The sequence below is a fragment of the Dipteris shenzhenensis genome, chromosome 30, assembly GCF_047967505.1.
Source record: "Dipteris shenzhenensis isolate YYH24624 ecotype China chromosome 30, Dip_SZ_1.0, whole genome shotgun sequence".
In the NCBI taxonomy this organism is placed as follows: domain Eukaryota; kingdom Viridiplantae; phylum Streptophyta; class Polypodiopsida; order Gleicheniales; family Dipteridaceae; genus Dipteris; species Dipteris shenzhenensis.
In genome coordinates, this window is record NC_141625.1 from 49,272,341 (window position 1) to 49,289,400 (window position 17,060).

Below are 17,060 nucleotides of genomic sequence, written 5' to 3' on the forward strand. Positions count from 1 at the left end.
CAATTGGCCATAGCTTTAGGCTTAATGCGTAAAGTAGCTTTGCTTTACTTAAAGTCAACTTTTCTCTAGCGAGCTTTGCCAATTCTGGATGCCGTTCTTAGACTAGCCTAATGTACGTGTCTAAACCTCATCCATGCTAGCTCTAGTAGGTGAATACAAATCCTAGGTTAAACTATGTTTTTAACCTAGGTCCAATCCAAGATCATTGGTTAGCTTGGCCTTGACTCTGGACTGTCCACTCTTGGTTAGGTGCTAGTTAGTCCAATTATGGACATAACAATGCAATGTCCTGTCTTGGATTCCTCAATGATCACTCTAAAATGTGGTCTATTATAGAGTAGTTTTGATCAAACCTTGCATGCCCTCAAGCTCTATTTTGTTCTATAAATTATCATTGGTATTTATCTCAAGTACTGCCTTGCAAAGCTTGCCGTTACATGGCTAATAATGACTGGGCAATAGTTGTTCAGATCAAGAGGAGGTATGGTGGGTGGTGCTTTTGTAGAGTGCTTTTGTCATAGGATTGCTCCTTTTCCTGATTCAATCTAGTTATGAGAAGATACCTTGAGCTGGCCCATGGATATTTGCTTGGCGTGAGATATATCTCTATGTAGTCTTGTCTGAATGAAGCCACCCTGTGTGATATGCAGGAACTGATTTGTATAGATTGTGGCTTGATCTTTGTGGTTGGTCAAACTGACTTGTCAGTCTGTCAAATGGACTGTCCAATGGCCATTCAAAGGATCCTCGAGGTGGAGCTTCGAGCTTCAAGAGTTTCACCTTTAGAAGATGGGGATGCCCTCTTCAAGGTATATCTCGATATATCCATTTCCCATAGATCAACAGGGGGTTGATCTCTTAGGAAGCCATCTTCTTCTTTGGGTCTTGCCACAACTTGTTTATAATTTGTCTCTGTTATTGCCATGCCATTGTCTGAAATTTCGGAGTATCTATTCCCCACACTCCATCCATGCAGCTCTGTACGAGCTCGTGTCTCTCATTTTTCCATTGCTTTGTGGGGATCTGTTTTCATGCATCTTAGGATCCATGTGGAGGTATTGGATTTCAGAAGCCACACTCCATTCTTCATCATGGTTGAGTCTTCCCTTCACTCCGCAGTGCCAATAGAAACTCAGTATGAAGACTTTGTATAAATGGATGCTCAAGTATGTGTGGGTGTGTGGATTTGTGTGTGTGAGAGCATATGCTTATACTATGGTCTACACCCACTGTTGGGCACTGATGACATCAGTGGGGATGTCATAGTAGCTAGTCCTTGCTATGCGTGATGGAGTTTATGGTTTTCAACCTTATGAGTGCCTTGAAACTGCACTATGTTGTGTTTTTAGAGGATGAGTTTGGGCATGTTCCTGCATTCATCTAGATATATCCACTCCATCCATTCCGTCCCTGCTTGTATGAGCCTCTGTGGGTCATTTTTCATGCATGCATCTTAGTATTCATGGTAAGATATTGATGTTGTCTATGTAAGCTGTTGTGAATAACCATCATTCCACCTTTTCCTTTGATATGGTTGGCAGTTTGGCTCTTTGAAGTTGATCTTCAGATGGAATGACACACATAACTTTGTTTTACATTGAACATGTATCAGAAACTAATCAAAGTGGTCTTCTGTTGAATTCATCAGGTACACAAAAGCCTTAGAAGTGATTAAAAAACTTCACAAGGAGCAAGCTCAAGAAATTAAGATGCACAAGCTAAAATTGGAGAATTTGCAAACATTGCGAGATGCTGCATATAAGGTACTATATGTTATCAAACTTTCACATCCATTTGGTGTTTTGCATTAGGTATTTAAGTTTTTGCATTTCATTTTGCACAGACTTTCAAGTGGCTGGTTTAAATTTGCTTTCAGCTTCAAGAGTGCATTGATCGTGACACTGGGAGCTCAAACAACTTGAAATCTCAAAACCAGAAGCTTGAAAAGACCATATCAGAGATCCAATATAGGATTAACACACTTGATAGAACAATCAAAGATTTGAGAAAACTGCATGAAGAGGTTCGCTTGTTGGATACCAAAAGAAGTACTTTGTTCGAACTTCAAGAACAGCAGTATGCTAAGCTTGCTGAAGAAAACGAAGGTTAGCATTTCATTTACAGAATTCTTCAGGAATCATCTTCCATGATAAGATTGTGAGTCATGGCTGAGTCTGCCCTTCACCTCCGGAGTGCTGACAGAAACTCAGTACGAAGACTTTGTATAAATGGATGCTCAAGTATGTGTGGGTGTGTGGATTTGTATGTGTGAGAGCATATTTTTATACTATGGTCTACACCCATTGTTGGGCGCTAATGACGTCAGTGGGGATGTCATAGTAGCTAGTCCCTGCTATGCATGATGGAGTTTATGGTTTTCAACCTTGTGAGTGACTATCATGAGATTGAAACTGCACTATGTTGTGTTTTTAAAGGATGAGTTTGGGAATATTCTTGGATGCATCTAGGTATAAGATTGTGAGTCAGGTTTTTCCTGTGTACTTTATTTTGTTTGTGAGTGGCTCCAAACAAGATTAATCTTTCTGAAAATATGTGCATTCCACAGATACTGATGAAGAACTTGCGGAGTGGCAAGCTAAATTTGAACAAAATCTTGGGGCTTTGAAGATCAAGCTCAGTAAAGGGGAAAGGGATCTGACAGATCTTACAACACAAATAGACATCTTCAATAGGAAGTATAATCAAGAATGCGTGAACATAGGCAAACAACAGGCTGAGGCTGATGTATTGGACTTACCCTTCAGAAGCTCAGTACTCATAGGAAAATTCTGAGTATTATATGTTTAGCTGGGTTATATACCTAATTTTAGAGCTAGGTGATATAGCTTAGGTTGAGCTGGGTACCTTATTTTAGTGTATATGTCCTGCTGCTTATGCAGGCATACAGGTTAGTGGAAAGAGAACGTGATGGGAAGATTCAGAGTTTATTTGCTGACTACAATCTTGGAACTGTGGGACTTCCTTTGACTTATGAAGCAGCAATTCAATTGATGAGCCGGGCAGAGCAGCGGTTGAAAGAGTTAGTCAGGGATGTAGATGAGAAGAAGGTGGGACTTTTATCAGGCACTTGATAGGATCTAAATGCGATTGCTTTATTTAGACAACCTCACAATGGCTCTTTATTGCAGTGTGCAGGTGAGGCTGAAGTTTCAAAAGTGTGGAAGCTGATTGAGGTGAATAGTAAAAGACTCAGTGAGATGCAAGGCCAACTTGAAGCAAAGCGCAATAATCAAGTGAGGCCCAAAAGATCTTGAAGTTCTTACTTTCTGTCCCAAAAACTCTCATCAAAACTTTGAAATGAATTTTTAATATGCTTCACTGCAGGAAGAAAATGTAAAACGTATTGAGGAGATTGATGCTGAGCTTGAAGCTCTTTCTCATGTCAATTATGATGTTGCTGGACTGGATGAAAAGGAGAAACAGATGGTAGTCCCATTTTCTTTGAGATTACATGGCTCAGTTGTTCAGAGAGTTGTCTTTGTCAAGGATCCTTTCCTTTATCAACAAACTTGTTAAGGCTTAAACTGAGCATGTAGTGACGGATGTTGCAGGAGGATGAAGTCAACAAGCAAAGCAATAAGTTTAATGAGAGGGATTTTGAATCAGAAATCGAAAATTTGAAAGTAGAAATTTATCGGTTGGAGCAAAGGATCAAAACCCTTCATCGTGAAAAGGATGGAATAGCTAAAGAATCAGTTGATAGAGTACAGCTTGATTTAAAGCGAGAGGAGCTTGCTGAGAAGGAAAGGAAGCTCAAAAGAATGTTGGCATTTTTCAACCTCTGTTTCTGAAATCTGCAATATATCAAATTTTAAGATGATTAGTTTTGGGTTTATTGTGTTGATTATAACTTACATAGTTTCCTGATATCTTTGCTACAGTATGGACGACAACAAAGAGAATATTAAGAAGATTCTCAAAGGCCGATTGCCAGGGGTTGAAAATCTGAGGAAAGACATTGGTGATGTGCTAAGGTCATGATTAAGCTTTTTCAGTAGGTTTGCAGGTTTTTGTGCAGCATTACTAAGAGTTTAAAGTTAAGAAAATAGAAGTGGTTAAACAAACATAAGTGGGTTGCTAAAGGCCATATATACATCAAATTGTGTGGCTTAGCCACTGCCATTTTCTTCTTTAGTTTCCGTCAAACTTTAATGAATTTGGGAAGATACTTTTCGAGTAAAAATTTAAAAATCTTCTTGCATTGTATATGAAAATTTCCCTCTTGCATTGATTTCCCCTGAGAAGCCCCCTTCTTTTTCTTGCTTTCTGTTTGCATGTATGGGTAATCTGACTGTACATCTCTTCAGACAGTCATGCATAATTTGGTGCAAGGCTATGATGGAAGGATTACTGCCTGTGTTTACCCAAATGAAGGAATGAATTTATTTTCATTTGTAGAGGCATGGCTGCTGATGTGAATCTGCGACTTTGGAAAATCGTCGAGTGTACTCTCAAATGTTTGAGGATGCCAGGCCACGAGGCTGCCCAGAATCTCTGCTTAGAAGCATCCAATGCGAGTAAGGAGCAGACTCCAAGTGAGGCCTACCTAGATCATACTATTAATACCATGGATCTTTTTATAGAATCATAGCTAAAGCTTAGCATGCTTCCTCTTCAGCACAATTTTTAATAGCTAGGTCACTGCCTCCTAGGTTAGGACGTGGGACCTTTGATATTTGAGTCAAATCCAAAGCTGCCCCTCTAGATTTGTTCCGAGATAGCTGTTCCTTTGGTAGTGTCGTTGGCTGACTTCACTCGTGTCTTTTTGCCCATGCCAGTGAGTTGGCCTAGTTAATGTAAGACTGAAGAAGAAAGAGATGAAGCAGCTTCTTTGTGTGTGCCCAAGCAACAGTATGGGATTAGTGCTGGTCACAGGATGGTGTACATCTTGTCTAATGCATGCAGAACTATTGGCAGTCTAATTTCTTAATTTTTGCTAGGGATGTCCCACACCCTCACTCTAGCCTCAACAAAAATCCACTATATTGGCATGGCGGGACTATATCTTAGTATTCAAGTTAGCTCAATGTTGATGCCGATGCTGTCAAGGTTTAATGTTGCAAACAAATGGATTATACCCTAGTATGGTGGTCTACTGCAAAGAGAGCCCCGATGTGTAATCTCTGAAGGGGAATCATCTAGTTGAAGGTGATGTGACCTCCCACCCTTGGGGCCCGTTAATATTTAAAAAAAAATCATCATAGGTCTTCATGTAAGTATAAATATAGATGTAAACTCACACACAAACACTTTTTTTTTGCTGAAATCCATTTGTCATTATATTACAAAGAATAGTCCCAAAGAAAGGGACAACTTCTGAAGATGTCATTAGAGGCAATCTTTAAATGATTGGCGTAGAGATGCTCCGAAGAACTGATATTTAGCCAGAGGGGAATCACGAAAGACCCGTGATTGCGGTCCCTCCATAGGGTCCAAAGCACCTAGTAATGAACTCAATAAAAAAGCACATCATGGTGTGCCTCACAGCATGAAAACCTAACAGCTGGAAATTTTTGCCAAAGAAAGCACTGGGGAAACAAGCTTGGAGTTGCTGCTGTACAAGAAGCAAGAAATCATGAGATTCTGGGCAATGCATAGATGAGGCATAGACTCCTTAGGAGACATACATCATTGAAAAGTGGCAAGAACAATACGACGACGAGCTAAAATCTGTCCAAAGGGAAGAACCCCAAGCATAACCTGCCATAAGAAAAACTTTTGCTGAGGGGAACTTTTTCGCTACCATCGAAAGGTGCGTCTCATAGTCGAGATGCGATTCGTAAAGCGAAACCCACGGTGATATCAGCCAACGACAATGTGCGGCAAACACGATCATCCGATTGAAGAACCCAGTCTTTGAGGCAATCAAGGATCTCAAGACAGAGGAGCATCTTTGATAATAAGTACCATAGAAACCTATAATGCTGTCCCAAAGCATCTTTGATAATAAGTACCATAGAGACCTATAATGCTGTCCCAAAGCATGTTACCTCACAGCTGTAGGAAAAGACATGACCATGCTTAGCTGCATTAACACATGGCAGATACCTTTGGATGAAATAAAATAAAAGCGGCAAGGTTCTTGTAAAGCCAAAGGAGGTGTGAATGCCTTTGACAGCCAAAGGAGGTGTGAATGCCTTTGATATCAAAGACTCTCAGCATGCAAAGAGTTACCTGCTAGAGTATCCCTGCCATTCCATTTAAGATGGGAAGAGTATGTGCTTCCAATCAGCAAGCAAACTAGAAACAAAAGGGCATCCCTTTACTCTGCCTTCAATGTTACCTAAGAAGGGTCCCATTGAGTGGGCTGCCAGTGACCAAAAGCTGAACAAGACAAGTGCATAATCAAGTGTCACATCATGAAAAATCCATGGCTGATCACTTTGCATGAATATGCAAGAATCATTTTTTCCTTGTGAGCAAGAATATGCAACATCACCCTGCATAGCTGATCACCTTGCATGAATTGCAGCATCATGTTTCCCTTGTGAGCAAGAATATGCAAGTGAATATTAAGGATATTTAGTCCTTCGTGCATTTTAGGTGGACTGAGATGATCCATCGAAAGCAGCTTGAGAGCTTTCCAACGAAAGTGTGACCTACAAAAAAGCTCCATGATGGTAGACATAAAAGAAGATATGCGTTGCTTGGCAAACATCGTCAAAGGCAAATAAAACTAACTAGAATTGATTGAACTATGCGGTAGCTGGCGTGCAATTGCCACGTTGTCAGTTTTCAGTATTCCAGTTTCTTCTTAAGTATGTCAAGCACCCAGTCCATTTGTTGACGGCGACTAACCGTCCACCCCAAAGGGTAACCAAGATGCTGTACCAGTTGGTTGGGTGAAACAATGTCTCCCTTCCATAATAAACGAAGCCAAGCCTTCTCGTGGAGAGGCAAAAGTTTAAATTTCTGTAAATTGACATGCAGCCCCAGCAGCTTGACCATTTAATGATAAAGCACGCATGAGGCATGAGAGATCCCTTTCAGTATTGTGGGCTAAGAAAAAGGAATCATCAGCATAAGCCTGCACAATCAAGGGTCTGTTGCCATGTATCTCCTGACCATGCAAGGCATCTGCATCTACCAAATGATCCATGTATTGTAGCATGGGATGAGTAGCAATGGCTAGAACAACAGACTGAGACAACATCCTTGTTGTGCCGAAATAGGATTCCACCGTGAGACCAGTCCATGCTGGACTTTTCCATTTCCCACATGCTCGAATGGCATCATTTAAGTCTCTCTGCGTGAATTGTAATTCAAGCTACATAGCTTGTTGCGAGGAAAGGATTGGACTGACATATTGAAGGAGTTCATGCCGAGTTGATATCACATCATGTGATGGAGAATCAACCTGCCCAAAATGTTGAGAAAAATGTGAGAAACACAAGCCTCAGCAAGCTGAGCTCTAGAACTAGTTCAAATACCATTTGAAGTTTTAATCTGGCAAATATTAGCAAATTGCCTTTTATAATGTAGGTTCTTAAAAAACTGCTTTGAGGAGCGCAGCCTTTATTAGAGAAAGCCCCCATCTGGCCCGGCTTTCCCATTTCTGAACTTTTCATTGGTCATTGCATTGAAGAAAGTGCGCGACCTGGACATAGGCAAGCAGCCTCTAATTCTCCAAAATGACTACCGTATGTCCATTCTTGACATGTATTTTTAGCTTTAGCTACGTCCTCTTTGAGAGCACACATACAATTCTTGCCATAATCACGAATGGCATGCTGCATACGGATGACAAAAGCTGTCCATACATAGTTAGCATCAATGTTACAATGCGTCCAAAGAGGAGCAATCACATCTCTGACCATATTTTGATATCGCCCATGCTGCAAATAACTATTGTTTACCAAGAGAGCAGTCTCTTATCTGGCAACCTGTCCTGCTGTAATTCCTAAAGAGACAGCTGTAGCCAGAGGGGAGCATGTTCCGAATGGGGGAAAGCATGGTCAGCCCACATCTTGCAAGTGAAAGCATGTGCATTCAACAGATACCAGCAATTTAAACGGGCTTGATAAGCAGACTGTGCATTATGTTGCACTGTGAACCAAGGGCTGAGTCTCTTTCCAGAGGTCTAGTAGACCGAATTGAGAGAGTAATTGTGTCCATTGTATGACCTGATGTGTTGTCTCTTGGCTGTGTGCACTATTAAAATCTCCATAAATGCTTTTTGCCTCCAAGGATAATTCAGCATGTCCCGCCATATCAAGGCTCTTCTATGAGAGAATTGTGGAGCACAGATCAAGGCAAATTCAACATTTATCTGTGCACAAGGCATTGCACAATTATCCGACGACCAGCTCGGTCATTAAAAAGCCACAACCGGCTAAAGATCATGTTTTCAGGACTTCTCACCTGCACAGAAAATTTCATATCCTGAAAAGTGCCCCGTCTAGCCTGCATAACCATGCTGGTTATGCTCCAGCAAAGCCATTATATGAGGCTGCATTCTGTTGACATGTGCCCATATAATCGTCCATTTGCGCAAATCACACAATTCTTGTACATTATATGTCAAACAATGTAGTTTTGGCAGCATATTTACATATTTACAAGTATCTACAAACCAAAGCACTAAAAAAGTGATTAGGACTGTATGTCCACCCCAGGATCCAAAGCATGATGCTGAGAGCCAGGCAATAAGAGGGCCACTTCATCTTTCAAAAATAGAGTACGGCTTGCAATCACTATAGCCCATGTGCTATCCAAACCAAAGTTTTTAGCAAGAGTGCCCATTGGAGGAAGCACCCGTCCATGTACGAGATGGAAGTGGCCTTCTACCTAAGATATTTTCTCGAAGATTGCCAGCCATCATAAGAGGAATTTACCCTTGCTTTTGCTTGAGCTAAAGGGGGCATTTGAGAATTACCATTGGAGGCATGAGTAACCTTAGCCTTTCCTTTATCCTAGACAATTGGAACAGGTTTATTGGGTTTATTCTTAATCTTAGAAGTCCCAGGAACATCCTTGCTCTATACAAGAGCATGCGTGGCGGGGGCATCTTGTGCAACACCTAGTCTTCTCTTGGTAGTACACGATCTTTTCTGAATCAAAACTTAAATTGCATCTTCAAGTTCTGGTTCCTCTTGATGCTGAATATTCAAAATGCAGAAGTGCCAGTGCAGTGCCTCTTTGGTATCTCTTCATGCTTAGAATCCTCTTCTGAATACCAAGTTGCTGAAATCTCTTTATAGTAACCTGCTTAATAAGCTGAAACATATTCTCAACAAACTGGTCAGTATTAAAACGATTCTTTCACCCAAATATTAGACCTTGGCTATAGATGATTTTGTGATGAAGAGCTTCTTAATCTATAGAAACTATAGATCATCAATCGCTTTTTCCAACTCTTCTATTTCAGCCCTATTCATCCTATAAGACACTCTACAGAGGAGAAAATTCTTTATTCTTTGTCTGTTCTATGTTCACCGTAGAGTCTTGGGATGAGGAGGTAGAATCCTCATCCCCTGCTTGGATGCTTTGCCTTTCCCTTTTACGGAACTGGTTTTGGCAATTTTGGCTAATAGAGTAGGACATGTATTCCATGGATGCCTTGGTTTATGTTTCTTACATCCGAAACATTTACCCTCCTTAATTAGCTTTTTCTTCTCATCGTCAGTCATGGAAGGAAATGGTATCCATCCAGGGCGGGATTGGTTGTTAACATTTTGTACAATAGGTTTCTCTTCTCCTTTGTTCAAAGGTTTATGAGGATTCAATTTCCTCTCAGCAATCTCAGCCAATTTAGTGAGGTCTTTCAGTGTGGTTGGGTTGGACATTTCAACCTCATACCTCACTTTCGGGGTTAGGGCTACTAAATACTTCTTCCTTCTATCATGCTCACTCTTATCAAGCAACTCTAAAGAGAGTTTCCAAAACCTAGCTGTAAATTTAACGTTACTCTCGTTATCGAATAGCATGAACCTTTCCCAGCGGAAGGTCAATTCTTTTTCATGCCTCGGAGGCATGAAAGTGGCCTGAAGCTGCTCTACAAACTTGGACCATTGAAGAATAGGCTCTTCTCTCGTTTGTGATGAGTGAGGACCACCACATCAAAGCATCTTTTTGTAGATGCAATGTGGCAAGAGCAAGCTTCTCACGATCTGTCTTATCTTGATGGGTAAAATATAGCTCAAAATGGCGAATCCACTTGAGGATTTTATCTGCCTCTCTTGCTCCATCATACTTTGGGAATTCTATTCTCTCTCGAGGTTGAAATTTGGCTCTCTTCGAGGGGTACCTAAATCGTTATCCCTAAAATTTAGCACTCTTATAGTCCCTAATTTTGTCGTAATGGACTATTCAATCATATCGCTAAGCTGAGAAACTAGCTTATCAACGGGAGATTCCTCTCTCCTTCTTGTACTTGGATTATAATCCATGTGTATGGGTTAAAGGCGTAAATTCAGCGCCTTGCTCTTGGATGGACTCATTTCTCCCTTCATTTTTAAAGGAAAACTCCCTATCAAGATATTCTTAAAGGAGAGATGAAGGTAATTCTATATGCAGGTTATCATACTCAATAATTGTGTAACTCTCATCTAGATTATCCTCTTCAGGAGGAGGTGATGGTGTTCTATCCCTATCTCCTTCTGGTAGTGGAGGAAAAGGACAAGTTCATTATTAAATATCCCTTTCCCTTCTATTCTTACCTTTTAGTAATACAAGAGAGAAAATGACTTGCTGTAATTTCAGAAAAGAGGTTTGTTTTACAGAAAAAGTTGAGTGTAATAGAGTTGGTGGTACTTTCCGACTCCTGCTTCACTTGTGTCGAAAAACCACTTAAAATGACCTCTTCTTCCTTGTTTTTATGCTGTAAACTGGTGCACTTTGTTTGGGCTACTTGTTTTGAGTGGATTGGAGCTCTCTAGATACCGTTATAGGGGGTACTTGGTGGGTGGATCACCCCCTTAAAATCTTGTTTCAATCCAACTTTCCGTTGGGGAGAACGGGGGGTCTCTTTTCTGTTGGGATATCTCAAGGTGTATGCCCCAGACACACCTTGGTTTCTATGTGTGTGTGCTAGAGGCATAGTTAGGTGCCCATAACTACTGTTAGGTGGTGGTAGAAGCCACATAGGATGATTGAGAGAATCTAGGAGCAGATTGAGGAGATGATTGTGGAGCTCAGAGGTCATCAGTGATGTCAGTGATCATGTAAGAGGTGCCTACTTAAGGACCTCATCTTTCTTCATTCCATAAGCAAGAATTCTGAGTTTGTGTTCACTCCATGCTTTCCTTTCAGTTTACCAACATGGTATCAGAGCCCTATGATCCTTCTTAAGCCCTAGTTAGGTGCCACATCATCATCTTCTTCCTCACCTCCATCTTCCACCTTCCCTTCCAAAGTTGATTTTGGAAGTGAGAGTTCTCTTCAAACCTGCATTCTCAGCATCTCATCTTTTAGGAGAGTCTTCCCAAGGGCAGGGTGAATCTGCAAAACAAGCCCACGCTTTCTCTCGCCATTTTCGGGGCGGCATTGTCTCAGGAAGCTGCGACGACATTCTTCCTGGTTCTCACTGTGGAAAGCTACATTGTCTAATTCCTTCCAGAGGGAGTTGGGCGACATCACGACCTTGCTGCTCATCAAGTCTGAGCTCATTTGAAGCAGCATTCGGGTAGTTTTCGTCAAAAAACGAGTCCACGGTTCTTCTACAATGCTGGGCGACGTGGCTATCTTTAGTGCGATTCCTTTCTGAGGGAGAAGCTCTACCTATTTACCTTCCTCTCTAGTACAAAAGCCCTCTGAATTTCGACCTCTGCATGACGAATTGAAGCAGATTTCTGAGCTGCCTCTTTGGCCATGAAAGCTTGACTATGCAAGTCTAAGTTTGACTTTGAATAGTCAAAGTTTGACTGGTAGTTTGACCAAGATTTATTTTCAGTTTGCTATGCTCATTCTCTAGCATCTACTTGGTCATTTTTTACTTAGACATCTTGCATAAATGTTGCTCTGACTAATTGCCTTATGCTTTGACATTTACATTTGGGAAGGATTTTTGGGCTTTGTCCAAAAACACATAGAGAAATCCAAGTCAAAGTATTCAAGTTGTTACTCTTTGAAGGATTACTTTTTATTGCTCATATTTCACGTGTAAGAGAGAAGACACTGCCCAATTCTTGGGTTAGACCCTCTCATGGCTACCATATTGAATATGGACAAGTTCAATAGTAAGGGCTTCCTCACATGGCAGATGAAGGTCAAGTTTGCATTAATGAGGGAAAACCTCTAGGGGCTTGTCAAACCGGCTTCAACTTCTTCTTCAACAGCCTCCAATGATGGAGAATCCTCAACTCCGACACACCCAGCAAGAGATCCTGCTAGAGAGGAGAAAGCATATGGCATCATTGCTCTTGCTTTAGGAGATGACTATATTCATCACATCTCTGACTTAGAGTCTCCTTCAGAAGCTTGGCAGAAGCTTGACATTATTTTTGGTGCTAGCTCTCACATCTCAAAATTATCACTTAAGATTGCTTTTTTTGAATTGAAGATGGTTAGTGGCACTCCTTTGGCTGCCCATGTCAATTACATGCGGAGTCTCATGACTCAACTTGCTTCTATCAACTCTCCTATAACTACAGATGATGCTATGGCAGTGTTGCTCAAGAGTACGCCTGAAGATTATGATCATGTTGTTATCACTTTGAAAAATCTTCCTAATCCTAATCTTGAAGGTCTTATCTCTGCTCTTCAAGAAGAAGAAAGGCACATGGAACTCCGGAAAGGCAATGACACAGCCTATGCCATAAAAATCCAGAAGGGCAAGTTTTCACCTTGCAATCATCATGGGAAGACTAATCACCTCTCAAAAGACTGCTTCAAGATCAATCCATGCAAACACTGTGGCAAAAACAATCATCATGAAAAGTTTTGTAGAGCAAAAAAGGAAGCAACTTCAAAGTCAGAAAATGCCAATCTACTTTCAGTTGATGTGCCTCCACAAGATGAGGCATCCCATGAAGATTATGCTTTTTGAATCATCTCCATATATGCTCCAGATTTCTCTTTTTTTATGTTGAGTCAAGGTACTCAGCCTGGATAGTCCTCCAAAATGAATGAAATAAACTATTGTGTTTTGTAAACACCTCTGGTCACCATATGATGTAGGCCATGTGTATGTGTTTTTGCTCCATGGTACCTCCTGCAGACATTGTGTACATGTACATGCAGGGGAGATAACCATTGGAAGGTCTTTTGTATCCCTTTTGTTTACCTTACACCCATGGGAACCCTTGCTAGCTTGAGATCCTAGCCATTGATAGATCCATGACCACCATGAGATGGCATGTGACACCTTGTGCTAGCTGTATCCTTGACATAGCCCGAGGCATTTCCTTGAGGGGGGGTATGTTGGGATATCTCAAGGTGTATGCCCCAGGCACACCTTGGTTTCTATGTGTGTGCTAGAGGCCCTGTTAGGTGCCCATAAGCACTGTTAGGTGGTGGTAGAAGCCACATAGGATGATTGAGAGAATCTAGGAGCAGATTGAGGAGTTGATTGTGGAGCTCAGAGGTCATCAGTGATGTCAGTGATCATGCAAGAGGTGCCTACTTAAGGACCTCATCTTTCTTCATTCCATAAGCAAGAATTCTGAGTTTGTGTTCACTCCATGCTTTCCTTTCAGTTTACCAACATTTTCCTCATGGGGGGAGGGGGGGGCATCACCCCGTTAGGACGCTCCATTCCGTGTACAAAAGCCAAAAAATTAAGAGAAAGCCCCTACCTGAGGGCCTCCAATATTCAAGATTTCCAACGTATGAGGGCAGGCATCCCAGCCTTTATCCACTCAAATCTCCACTCTTTCAAATTTGCTGTTCCACCAAGCAGGAAATCGAGCTAGGGCTATGAAATCAGCGCTCTTGCCTACCATGCGTGGCCGCAAGACCTTGTGCGCGCCTGATTCCCTCCCGCCAGGTGCGTCGTGCTGTCTATAAACGTCCCCTCCGAACGCGCCGCCTATTGTTCGCTGACTGCCTGCGCTTCCCTTCGCCAATGCGTTGCCTGCACCTCCTTCATCCCTAACGCTTCCACGCTCTCTTTCTCTTCTTGTCTCGCTCGTGATTGTTGTTGCTCTAATACCACATGTGAAGTTCCAAGCTTTTCAAGAATGCAAATGTGTACAATGCATGCAGAATTTGAATGCCAATCGGCCCTTCAATGGGGGAAGAGTGCCCTCGGGAGAGTACTTGTTTCTCTTTTTGACCTACATGCAAGGTGGGAGATGAATGCAAGGTGAATAGAGAATGCTACGTGAGATTCACAATGAAAGGGTGATATCCTTTCATTAATGTCCCTTGAGATCACTCAAGTTCCATCTTCCCATTTACACCTACCCTTATCCTATGACCCATGCATCTACCATTCAATGCACCTTAATGTACCCTTCCCTTCCTATTGCCCCTAGGACCCAGATACGTGTGTGCACATTTTTATTAATAGAATAAGTGTCACATGTACAAATTTGATGCCGGCTGAAGCAGTATTTGCAGCAACTGGCATATGGCCCGGGAAGAAGATAATCATTGCATTCTTAGCATATTCCCTTACAAGATGGACTATGCTAAGAATTCAAAAAGAGTGTCAGAAATGATTATCATTTGCTCTTTTTGAACATTGATGCTAATCATTTGGAGTAGCTCCTTCAAATCCTTTTGAGTGTCTTCAAACCCTTCATGCATCACTTAATAAACTAGATTCATGAGATACATTTGGAGGGTCACCTTGACCCATGGCCTGCTTTTGATTTTTGTTCTCAGGTAGCCTTTCTTTGTTGAGGGATTTGTCATACTGATAAGCAGCCATCTTCACTAAGCAAGAGAAGTTTTTGGAAAAGAGGTGTGAAGTCTTACCCATGAATTAACTGCTAAGCAGAAAGAGGCCTAGTAAAGAGACTGTTTGAGAGGTATAAAACAGTAAATATAGAAAAGTGAGAGCTTAGAAACAGTTTGAGATTGAGCACAGAGAAAGTGAACTGAAAAGCCTTAAAATAAAAGCAGAAATTTCCTGCAAAGAGAAGTTCAAAAAGAGTGTCAGAAAGAGGCTGATGCACAGGACCAAAAAAAAGGGAAAATTGGTACAGAAAAGAGGCCTATGCACAGGTGAAATAAAGAGAGGTAAAAAGGGCGATGGAAATCCTAGAAAACAAAGGCTATATAGAGGCGAAATGAAGGGTAGAAGACTCAGCCAAAGGGGCGTACACACACAAGCGAGAAGTACCCACAAAACAGCAAGTACAACCAGACGTGGTGAAGTGGCGAAAAGCAGGCAGAAAACAGTCATGAACTGAAGGACACCCAGAAACTTGACGCGCAGCAGCAACCCAAGCGTCGACCTGGTTGTACACAGCAAGAGAGCAGCCTTGCAGGGCACAAAAGGGGGCCCAATCACAACAGGGTGCTGTAAAGGAATTGCAAGCAGGCCAATGACCGGCTGGAGGGTTGCAAACCCCAAATGGGGGCTGGCAAGGTAGCTGCATGCAGGGAGGGTTGACTGGGGGCTCCTCAACTCCATACCCACACCCACCCACACACCTTTTTTTTGGGGGGGGAATCCATGTATTTTTATATTACAAGAGGTTGTCCCAAAACTGGAGATCAGCAAATACAAGATCAGAAAATCTCATTGTAAGACAAGTAGACAACGTAATCTATTTGATGAATAGACATGCACTCATAAAAGGATTTCTTGAGTGACATCCGGAAATAGGAAAACATGGAAGAAGTAGGCTCTCGAAAGACTTGGTGGTTCCTGTTTCCACAGAGTCTCAAGTGCCCAATAGCGAACCCATGCGAAAAATAGATCAAACTATGCTCTCCGTAGGTGAATGCCAAGATCCAATAAAGCTTGCCACACACACCCACACTGTTTTTTGGGGGTAAAAGAACCTTTCATTAAGAAAAATGTATATTCGTAGCTGTCTCAAAGTGAGAGAACTACTACTCATATGCTAAAAAGACAGAAAGGGAAGCATATTGTAGATGCTCAAACAAAGTACAAGAAAACTAAAAACCCTGCAAGAAGATCTCCCCTGAAATGCACATCTTGCAAGGAGGAAGTGAATAAATGATAAACATCCATAGTAGATCGTCCATAGAGCCAAGAGTTTCGAGCATGATATAAAGACCATAGAGGCCAATAATGACACCAACTGAAAAATTTAGTTTGTCGTAGTGGTATATCTCCCAAACAACTAAAACTGTCTGCCAAAAGCAATGCTAGGAAATCTCCCACACACACACACACACACACACACACACACACACACACACACACATTTTTTTTTTTTTGGGGTGAAATCCATGTATCTTTATGTTACAAAGAGCAATCCCCAAAGAGAGTTCCTGCTATTACACACACACACACACACACACACACACTTTTTTTTTTGGGGGTGAAAATATTATTGCTTTTATATTACAAGAGGAGCATCCCAAAGTAGGATATGCCCAAAATTCATCAAGCAAAGATGTCAATATATGACAAATATACATCCTCATCTAAAGACCCTGTTTGCAAACAATCATAAAACGATTGTTGCAAAGAGTGCCTGAAGAAAGTGTAAGCTGAGAAATTCGGGTCACCAAAAACTTTGTGATTTCTATCCTTCCACAGGGTCCAAAGTGTCCAATATCGAACCCAAATAAAGAAAAAAACAAATTGATGTCGAGGGAGGTGTATCCCAAACAGCAAGAAGTACTTGCCAAAAGTAAAGCTTGGAAATCTTTCGCATAAAATTTGACCCAATAATGCCAAGAAATCACATGTATGAGAACAGTGCCAAAAGAGATGAGACATTGTTTCCCTGGGAGCCAAACATCGGCGACAAAGTGGTGGAGCAACACAACGTTGTGCCAAAAATTGTCCAGCTGGAAAGACTCCCAATAAAACACGCCATAGAAACACCTGTTGCCGAAGAGGAAATTTTGCTTTCCAAATCCCACTCAATCTTCTTCACCACCACTTTGCCGTACTATTCATATGCCAAATTTTATTTGCCCTCTGTGCAGCCCAAGGCAAAGGTGAAAGAACT

The 17,060-nt window shown here is 41.5% G+C and overlaps 1 protein-coding gene across 1 annotated transcript in view; it reads left to right on the forward strand.

The window, feature by feature from the left end:
* Nucleotides 1-17,060, forward strand: part of RAD50 (DNA repair-recombination protein (RAD50)) — a 143,837-nt gene that overhangs the window by 26,938 nt on the left and 99,839 nt on the right. The window contains exons 5-12 of the mRNA XM_087401273.1: nt 1,649-1,763; nt 1,877-2,105; nt 2,567-2,745; nt 2,901-3,068; nt 3,150-3,254; nt 3,346-3,447; nt 3,573-3,784; nt 3,903-3,995. Of these exons, the coding sequence (XP_087257399.1) occupies nt 1,649-1,763; nt 1,877-2,105; nt 2,567-2,745; nt 2,901-3,068; nt 3,150-3,254; nt 3,346-3,447; nt 3,573-3,784; nt 3,903-3,995 (1,203 nt within the window). The remainder of the gene's footprint in view (nt 1-1,648; nt 1,764-1,876; nt 2,106-2,566; nt 2,746-2,900; nt 3,069-3,149; nt 3,255-3,345; nt 3,448-3,572; nt 3,785-3,902; nt 3,996-17,060) is intronic.